The sequence below is a fragment of the Cygnus olor genome, chromosome 2 (genome assembly GCF_009769625.2).
Source record: "Cygnus olor isolate bCygOlo1 chromosome 2, bCygOlo1.pri.v2, whole genome shotgun sequence".
Classification (NCBI taxonomy): domain Eukaryota; kingdom Metazoa; phylum Chordata; class Aves; order Anseriformes; family Anatidae; genus Cygnus; species Cygnus olor.
In genome coordinates this window covers 62,555,828-62,566,186 of record NC_049170.1, presented here as the reverse complement: position 1 = coordinate 62,566,186, position 10,359 = coordinate 62,555,828, and the positions used below count along the sequence as shown (strand labels likewise).

The 10,359-nt window shown below is 37.3% G+C and overlaps 1 protein-coding gene across 1 annotated transcript in view; it reads right to left on the bottom strand.

Moving 5' to 3' along the window:
• AVL9 (AVL9 cell migration associated) overlaps positions 1 to 10,359 on the bottom strand; it is a 42,151-nt gene that overhangs the window by 4,379 nt on the left and 27,413 nt on the right. The window contains exons 9-15 of the mRNA XM_040550366.1: positions 10,084 to 10,153; positions 8,992 to 9,533; positions 6,109 to 6,243; positions 5,143 to 5,362; positions 3,618 to 3,735; positions 2,625 to 2,678; positions 609 to 697 (exon numbers count right to left, since the gene is read on the bottom strand). Of these exons, the coding sequence (XP_040406300.1) occupies positions 609 to 697; positions 2,625 to 2,678; positions 3,618 to 3,735; positions 5,143 to 5,362; positions 6,109 to 6,243; positions 8,992 to 9,533; positions 10,084 to 10,153 (1,228 nt within the window). The remainder of the gene's footprint in view (positions 1 to 608; positions 698 to 2,624; positions 2,679 to 3,617; positions 3,736 to 5,142; positions 5,363 to 6,108; positions 6,244 to 8,991; positions 9,534 to 10,083; positions 10,154 to 10,359) is intronic.

The window sequence follows — 10,359 nt, the reverse complement described above, 5'->3', positions numbered from 1 at the left end:
AGTGATATGAAAGTGAGAACAGCTCAACGCAGAAGATAGTGTTGTGGTCTAAGCACTCCTACATTACACAAAAGCTTTTACCTGAACATCCCTCTTCCCATGTCCATCTCCAGCCCATGCTGGAGAAGGAATTTACACTATTTTTTTTTGGCCTACCTGCTTCTGTTTCCACTATTATGCAATATACAGGGCCCCAGTCAGCACCTTTACCCCTCAAAATGTTGTTCTGTTTTGTATGTGTATTATAAAGTACACTTGGCTTAAAATGAAATAAAACTGAGATATAAGATGCTTCTTTAAAAAATGAACTAGAATCATAAAATCTCCTCAGTTGGAAGGGAGCCACAGGGATCATCAAGTCCAACTCCTGGCTCCACACAGGACCACCCCAAAATCAAACCCTATGTCTAAGAGCGTTGTCCAATCGCTTCTTGAACTCCAACATGCTTGCTGCCATGAACGCTTCCCTGGGGAGCCTGTTCCAGCCCCCAACCACCCTCTCAGTGAAGAAATTTTTTTAACATCCAGGCTGAACTTGCCCTGTTGCAGTTTCATGTTGTTAGATCCAAGTTGATTCAAAATAAGTTTCTTCAAAATAAGTTTCTTACCTACAGCTTTTCCTGTTTGCACAACATTTCGGCTAGTGGAAACCATCACGTTTCCAATCTTCTTTCCACGTTCACTGTTTTGCACAGAGCTAAACAAGAGAGGTACTGAAGACTTAGTCAACTGACATTAATTCCAGGTGTACATACATAAAGTGTATAGTTAAAATATCTATCTATACACACAGAGATCTATATAGTACTATCAAGCCCATAATTCCTGTATAGGTTGCATACATCTTATCCAGTTAGACAAGCTTCTCTAAGGAAGACGAGATACAGCCAGCAAGACAGGAATCAAAATACCCAACATTTCATTTTTATAGAACATGGTAGTATCTTTCCTAACGTTTACCAAAATACATATTTGTTCCATATTACAAAAGCAGGATTTTCAGTAGTTTTGGAAAGTTCTAGCCCTAACTATTAGCTTTAAACAAAACCGTGTTACTGAACAATTGTTATTCTTTTTTTCCATATAGAGTTTACTTTGTATCTTGCCCTAACACCAAATTTTTGATGAAGTCTAGTTCACTCTCATACATTTGATTCAAAATGTGAGAAGAATAAAGACGTTACCATCACTTGGAAAGGAGAACATAATCAGTTCCATTGCATGAGTGCGATGACTTTAAAATAAAATTTGCTTAAATTGTAACATTCAAGTCCACATTTCAGACTTTGCAAATTTATTTATGTCAAACTTATTAACAACACAGCATGTTACATTCTTGTCCCTATTCACGACTTTCTTTATTAACTTGAATACTTTCAAAATCTTCAGTGTAAATGCAAAAAGCAGAAAGAACAGAGTACATCAAGAACAAGTATAGACTCAATTTGCAAAATATATTATTTAAAAATATTTTTTATAACTAGAGAAATTTAGAACTACAGATCCTTTTACACTCACTTAAGACTACTCAGAATAGTAGAAGAGTCTCTCCTTTCAAAATAAAAATCAGGGCAAGTCAAAGATTGTAGATGCTTCTACACCTTTCAGATCTTTCAGGTCTTTCTACAAGGACCAGTCATTAATAGTAAGAGCTGCTATCAGCAGACACTTTATTGAAGGCAATTATCTTGTTACAAATCTTGATTCGTTTGCAATTCTCAATTGTCATCACAGAAATTTCATCTGCCACTAGCCAGCAAAAGCAACAAGAAGATTTGTTGGGCTGAAGTCTGAACCCCTTTTATTGCTCATGTTGTTGCTCTATGTTAGCATTTGGTTTAGGTCTCCTCACAGTATACTGAAAGTAATAGTCTATGGTCAAGACAAGTGCAGAATTAGCAGCATGTACATACTGCTGATTTGCAGGTGTCTTACAGAACTAGTCTCTGATGTTTTGTGGTCAACATAGCTAGTTTTCCCACTTAACTATCTGTCTTGCTTGGTGCATAAATTAACTGCAAGACTGAGGCTTTTGTTGGAGCCAAACTGCTACAGAAATAACAAGCACTACTGAGTTTTAGACAGTAAGAGCTAACACCACCTCAAAGTTCAGATTATTTTGGTGCAATAAGAGGTTGTGTAAATCTCATTTTAAACCTGTATCTTGAAGAAACTGAACCGAGTCTGAACAGTCTCATATATGATGAACTTCTAAAAAGTTCGAGAAGAATGCCGTATTAAAAACAAAGCTAATTAAAAAAACAAACATTTTCTCCAAATAACTGAACCTAAAGACAACATATAGAAAAACACCAATGAAGGCTTAATAGCTTTAGTTTACAATTTAAAAATAAAAACACAGAAGACATAATTGCAATGCAAAAATCAGACATCTATTACATAAAGCCCAGCACAAAATAGTGTATTAGCACTGTTTTTCTCTATTTCAGATAAACTGTCCATCTTTAGATGTGACATTTTTGCAGAACCTTGAATACAGTTTCACGCACATGGCTGATTTAAACCATTATTTTGTTTAGTTCATGATAGCAACAGTTGTGCAGTTATTAATATTAGACCATTAAAAAAAAAACACAAAACATATCAAGCTACTACATACTTACTGTGACAATCTTAACTTAACATCTGATACAGAGTATTGTCCCTGGAATGGGTGGCTAGAAGAGGAGAAAAAAACAAGAAAAGCATTAAATACTTTTCCACGATTAACCCGCATCACAACTTCAATTCCTACTTACATTCCTCTTCATAGTTTATATAAAAAAAAATAATCCCCTTATTGTAGACACAGCACTGTATCACTTCATAGAAAGCTAGGTCATACTGACTATTTGGTCTCAGGTTTCTTATGAACTAACATGTAAGGTGTCTTCTATTTACATATCAGATATTAAGAATCTTCTCTTCACACTAAGGCAGAGACACCTTCTCCTAGCAAGACAAAGCATGCAAAGAAAACAAACCAGAAACCCTTAAGTAGACCAAAAGAGTTTTGTAAGTCTGAAGAACAACAGTCTTCTTCAAACGACAGCAGCTGCCGAAGCAAGAACAAAAGCTAGCAAAACTCCCTGCAGTACAGTACAAATGTGTGCTAAACAAAACACATGCACAGCCTATAGTGTTAACAAGCCTGGCATTATCTAATCTTGGAATAGAAATGCACTTAAAACCACCCAAACTACAGCAGATGCAGCATTAACTCAGCCAGCTCCCCTCCATTCCTGGACATGGCTATTCCTCGTATACCTGGATGCAACTAATGGAAAGGAGAACCATCTGAGGGCAATTCGGAGGAATAACAAACTCTCTACAGCTCAGGAAAGCCATCAATTGACTTGTTCAAGTTTCAGTTCTGACTCTGGATATAGTTTTCTTCATAAAATTATATCCCAGAATTAGAGTAAGGTATTGAAGAACAGAAATATTCAATGAAGAATATTTCTGTGCTCACAGAGTTTTACTGCATGGGATCCTAAGTTTTCACCCTCAAGGCTTTATAATAGGAGCAAGAGGGGCACTAATCCTACAGAATGGTGTGTACATAGCTGCTCATAACTGGAACGTTCCATGTTAAATCCTAAAAATCAGTTCCTTACCTAGAATTTACTTCTGCAAGAGCTGGATGCTTATTGCTATTCCATACTCTGTAGTTGTGAGTATTCTTCCAGGCTACTACAAATGGTGTTCCAAAATCTGACAAAGTCTTCTCATTGTCTGAGAAATTAAAATAAAGACGTGAACTTGTAGCAATTCATTACAGGTATAATACAAGAAAAATGACTGCATCTTAAAGAAAAAATGGAATTTTCCAGACTCTCATCAAACCAAAGACAAGTCAAATGTTAGTACAAAGAACCTAACATTTCAAAAAATGTTTTATTATTTTAAAGTGTCCCAAATACAAAAAGCCAAGACAAAACAAAACACTTAAAAATGAGAAAAGCTTGGTTTTGTTTTTTCTTAATTAATTTGTAAAGTTCTAAGTGAAGAGCTCAACTGGAAAAAGAAAGTCACACAAACATAGACCTCTTGACTTGTTCTCTGGGCAAAGACAGAAAGGGCAGAGAAAGGCCACGCAGTAACTGAGAACAAAAACATCATTTACATTGATTTTGGTCAGATACACTAGGATTTGCTGTACTATGTTAATGCTCATTCAAATATAGTAAATTTCAAATCCACTCCAAAACCACAGTATGAGCTACTGTGGAATCAACTTATCATAACAACCCCTTTAAAATACAGAAGATTGTGGCAAATCATTTTAGAACCAGACAGTGAAGTAGTATGAATTTCATGAAAGCCTGACATTCCATTATCAAACTATTAATCATCTTAAAATATTAATGTTGTCAGACAAAGAACTTTTCACCTTTGAGACTTTAAAACCACATTTTTGATTTCATTGCTTCTCAGAAACACCACAGAACAGAAACTGAGTTACTTTATTGGTGTGAAAGGAGAATAATCATGAAGAGGATGAAGTTAAGAGGGTTAGTGGTTGGCAAACTTCCACAAATAAGCCACTGATTCTTTTGGCTGCATTCATGCATGAAAGGCATGAGAGTATTCCTTCGTTATTAACACAGAGTACTCCCTCTGAGTTAAGGCAAAAAATGTTGAGCTCCAGAAAACACAAGCTGGTAAAATCCCTAGCTGACACTTAAGTGAATCCCTTTTGAAGACCATAGCAGGAATGGAAAAGAGATGAGAGACAGTAGTAAAACCTCCCAAAAAGAGCCACTTAACTTCATGCCTCCTTGAGTCCAATTAGTTCCCCAAACTGAATTTCAGGTCTCAACAAACTCTGTAGGACACCCAAGTTTGTAAAAGTCTCATCATATACAGGGTTTCAGGAACTTCTACTTATAATGAAAGCTTAATTAAATCAAGGAGAAACAGAGAAGAAACAGGTCTGTAAGGCTGTGAAGAACGAGTACTAAGCTTGTCAAGGAATAACAAAGACAGAAAAGGACAACCAAAAAAAAGTAGCACAAAATGAAACTTTAGGCAGAGGGAGATCCGATGACAGGCCACACATGCAGTGAAACAGAACAAATACTTTTCTACACCCACCCTCATTTCAATTCCTAGACAAGGTCTTGTCTAGATCTGTTCTACCTGGTTGCAGCACAGCAGCAAGCAGCGCGTGAAGGTAAGCACTGAACTGAGCCCTGATCCACTCATCTCCTCCTTCCCATCCAGTGCCATCAAGGAAAACATCATCTCTGTTCTCAGTTACATGCTTCACCAAGTAATCTGCAAATCTTAGGTCAGCGGTTGTAGGGTTCAGGATCTTACGGAGTTCTGGATCATGGATTTGTACATGAGCATCTTCTATCTGTATGAAATAATTCCAAGGGTAAAAATTTATCTAAATAAAACTGCTCAAACATACTACTACATACTGCTACTGACAAGCAGCTACCTAAATCAGAATGCAACAGTCTCAACAAATATCAAAAAGAAACAAATGACCAAAGAAATCCTGAGTGAAAAGTTCTCAGTGTCAGCTACTGCTCTGACACAACCAGAACCTCATCATCAACCAGGCAGAGTTAAAAGCTGCTCATTTGAAAGGATTTGGCAAGAGAAAATTGGTGTTCACGTGTGTTTTCTTAGAGGCTCTTTTGGATTTTCACTTCAATTTATGAAGTTCACTATCAATATGTAGCTATCCTAGGCTGATTATATAGTTGTATACACTTACTAGAACAGACATATTGTTTTCTGAGATACTGTTTTTAACATGTCGATTATATCAAGAGGAAATCATCATTAACACACTTTATTCTCTAACTGTATGTTTCTTAGCTCAGAGCACTCATTTTTGAAGAGCTTAATCCAAAGCCATGAAAAAGATGAAAAAGCCTGTGACATGAAAAGTAAAATTACACCTTAATTACAGCTTAAAGTTCTGTCCTACCCCAAAAACTGATACAAACGGAATACCCTTCAGCATTTAAGAATTTATCTCATAGAGAAGTAATTCAAAACTTCAGACATGGACCCAAAACTATACATTCAAAATGCAACCTCTTTTTTCCCTCCCTTCCAGTTCACAGAGTTCAAATGCAAAGATCATACTTCCACAATTGCGTCGCTCAGGTGCTTTTGCTGACGGAACAGGATATTGGTGGCTCCTGCAACAAAGCCGCGGACTGTTACATCCGACAGGAGATGATGCTGCTGCAGTGCCATGTATGGCAAGCAAAGGTAACCCTAAAGCAACAGAGATATTTAGAGGATTAACAAAAGCCCCCTCTCCTCTAAAAAAAAAAAAGTCTCTATTCAGAGTTATGTCCCTAACAAAAGTTAGGGCATTTCACCCGGAATGAACAACACTGGTTACTACAATTTCAGTTGCAGTTATCTGTTGTTTTGCTGTGTTTTATCTGCATAGTAAAGGAACCAAATTCTACATAAATTGAAAGTTCCAAGAGGTTGTGTTGCCTTTCAGTCTCAGGACTGAAATACAATGTGAATTGACAAGAATCCGGTGTTTATAAGGTAACAGAATAAGTAATATGCACCAATAGTGAGTTCTCAGGGCAGTTCAGAGACAGGAAATCAGCAGAGATGAAGATGCATCTCTCCATTTGCACACCATGAGGTCTTTTGACATGCCTCAAGTCTACAATGCAGGACAGCTAGAAAAATACAGAACTGATATCCACATTTGATAGATGGACATTTCCAAGTTCTAGAGATAACAATCACTTTTTGATGAGCATATGCATGCTTTAAAAGAGAGTAGTATAGAAAGCAATGCACTGTGCTCCTCAAACACTCCATGCTTACGTTAATCTAGCATCCCACACTCACACTCCAATAAAAAAAAAAGAAAACAACACAACACATTTTGAAAGAAGTGTCATAAGGCTTTGAGGTAAGATATTCGAAGAGCACTGAGAAACAGCTGTAGTTATTTTAATTTTAGTTTTAAATATAGGAACAGCATAACTCTAGGACTAATATTCAAGCCTAATTCCAGCTGTTCATTTGCATAAAGCACACCACAGTTTATTCACTAGCAGAAGCCCAGAAAAGCTAACAGCATACTGGAAAGAAACAAAGAGCACATGTACTTTATCACACAGTGCATAGTAATTGGAAACATATGGAAGAAAGGAGCACTATTCCCTTTTGTCATATTGAACACAGGGATGGCTTTCCAGATGACAACCACTTATCGGCTGAAAGCAAAAACAGCCTGTGTCAAAGGAACAACAGCGCTTTGAGATAGAATCACCAACCTAAAATAGAAAAAAAATCAGAAAAATATAGCTCATGCTGGTAAAGGAAGGTCTAACTGTTGTATACGTAAGTAGCAAAGTGTTGGAAACTTCACTATTTTAAAGCGTCAGTTCCCAAAAGTCCAATTTCTCTGTAAATATAACAATGTTTATTTCTGTGCCCTTGTTCAATTTTTTTTTTTTTTAAAGAATACAGTTGAAGTGAGTTTTAGTTCTTACAGAACTGCTACTAAAGAAACAAGTATCACAACCTATTTTTCCCTATGCTCTGATGCATTTGGATATATTATTGTATCATCTGGCAATGATTCCTCCTATTCAAATTTGTTAGTCTTTCCATGGCATGGCATAAAACAACCCAGAGATGAGAGCTCCAACAGAGATTCAAGCTTTCCAGTAAGTGGTTAAACTATAACTTATAATCATATTTTTCTGGTAATTTTGAGATGTAGAGCCATTTCTGTTTAATTACACTGAATGTATTCAGATGAAAAGTGCCTCTGTGAAATAGAAGGTGAACATGTAGAAACTGCCAACTTCTTTAAGGTCATTTACTTTTCCATTTCATGAGCTTGGTGGCAAATTAAGTTTGCACACTTAAGCCTCCTTATCGATTATTTGATTCTTGCTTTCAATCTTGTTCTTCAACAGACCTAAATTAAATACAAATTACAGGCTATTCTTTTGATTAGACAGACCATAAAGACAAACACCAGACTCTACATCAGTGCTGAAAAACTATTTCTAACAGTGACAGGGAAGATGACATTTGAGGTGCTCACTCGGACCCATTTAGTGTACTCTTTCCAATGAAAGGTATTCCAAGAAGCTCAAATATCATTGTCAAATACAACATTCTGCAAGAACACACAAGCATCTACAAAGGAAGAAATGCCACTTTGAACCTCATAACCTTCAGGAAATAGATCTGAATCTTCTGCTTTCTGGGCAAGTGCTCACCTAAAGGGTTATTACATTTAAAAAAAACACAAAAACACAACAACAAAAAGGTATCGTATCACTTCTTTCACTGACAAAGCTATTTTTAAAAGGGAGGCATTTTCTCCATTTTATACAGAGAACCAGCTCTGGTAGATGTATTGCTTGTTATTGAACAATGCCCATCAAAGCCTGTACAGGAACTCTGGGATACCTAGAGTTCAGTTAGGCAATTTTTAGTGAAAGCTTGAAGCTGAGCAGCTCAGCAGTGTGCATGGGGAAAGAGCGACAGACAACCCGGTAGTGTTATATAAGGAAGGGGGGAAAATATATATATACATAAGAGAAGGAAAACAGGCTTAGGAGGGAGCTAAGATAGCTTTCAGAAACTTAGTTTGGATTAAGGTATCTAAATACTTAAGTACTCTGATCTTGACCCATACAGATTAGATCAACAATTCTTCAGAGTAAAAGAAAACAGTGGTTACTGATAGATACTGTTCATTAACCATGCTAGGTCTGGAGGTTACCATCACGCAGAACTGCAAACAGTACAGAAGTGCATGTATGAAAGGGAAATGTATGTGTGTGTGCACACCCCTCAGACACACAAGAGCTCTTTCCATCTGCCTATGAACATGCAGTCACTTGTCAGAGACTTACGTGTTTTGTAGTACCCTACTGTCCATTTGGAGCTGGGTAACCAAAATTATTAGCCACTTCTGAAAAACAGAAGTCTTTATGAGTTACCTGGTATTATAAACAATCTGTTTACCTTTGTAAAAATAGCCAACGGCATACCATACTGGTCCTCTTCCAACCCAGATACGAGTCCTGGAACAAGCACTGTGTGTCCTGTATTTGCCTGGGGCTGCACAGTGATTGGAAGGGTTTCAGAACTCCTGCATTCACTTGGGAGATTTTCAGCCTGTTCTGATGCTGCGTTTTCACGTACTCCTTCTTTCATATTAGACTCCTCTAAAATGCTGGGATCTAAGGTCTCCCATTCACTTTCAGAGGACTCTGGAGAAGTGCGGGAAGGAACTTTCAAGTGCTGCACGGTACCATTGGAGGACTGAGCTCCGTTGCAAATCTTCTCTGACTGGGAGAAAGGCACGTTTGTGTTTTGACCTCCCAGCGAATGGTTTCCTGCCATCTTCCTGCCTCCCTTCCCCATTTCCAAGTTTGTATTTGAAGTATCAGCAGCAGATACAGAGTCATCTAACCGTGGTGTAATTTCTTGCAAGACAGCATCCTCCGATATGCTCTTTCTTGGTCTATAGTGTGAGCAGTCAGTAAGACCATGTTCAATCATACCTGGAAAGTGACAGGACCCATGGAAATTAGCATCTCAGCATAAACTTTAACAAACATTATTTAAGAAAATGAAGAAAGTGCCCTTGTGTGCACAGTGGAAATAATGTATTTTACAACAGTACTTGAAAAAACAACCAACCAACCTCTCTCCCGAAAAGAAGCAACCCCAGCTTTTTGCTTTGAGGAGACTGGTTACAAGTTAAGAATTAGTAAGGTTAAGGGTTTGTCTGTTTTGTTTTCAGAAGCACATGCAGAAGGAATTTTTGATTTTTAAGGAACTTGCAGGAATGTATGACTAATTCAGAGTCCCATTTATGTTACCCACAGGCAGTACAGAAGATCCAGTGGCTCTAATAGGTAACCCATAGAGTGCATATAATGTTAGGACATATGCCCACAATACATGCACACGCATACAAGTTAAGACATTTTTCAGTCAATATATCAATGTAACTATTGTTGCAAAAGTTGTTTCCCACATGAAACAGTACAGGCAACTTTTTAATATGGTTTCTGGTGGTAACTGAGAAGTCCAAATTTCTCTTCTTACCAGGAAATAGTGACAAGACCGTCATCAGAGCTCCCACCAATCTATTTACTGGAGAAATATAAAACAGCACCTGGGAAGGAAAGAAGAAGGAAAAAACAGGAGAAGAGGGCAAGAGAGGAGAAGGGAAGTAGGGAGGAAAATTAAAAAAATAAATAAATAAAAAGTTACACTTAAGTGTGACAAAGGACACCTGCAAACTGGTCAAGGAATTTATTTATTTTAAAAAGGAAGTCTGCTTACCCACAAAAGCTCTTACAACTGTTCAAATTAAATATT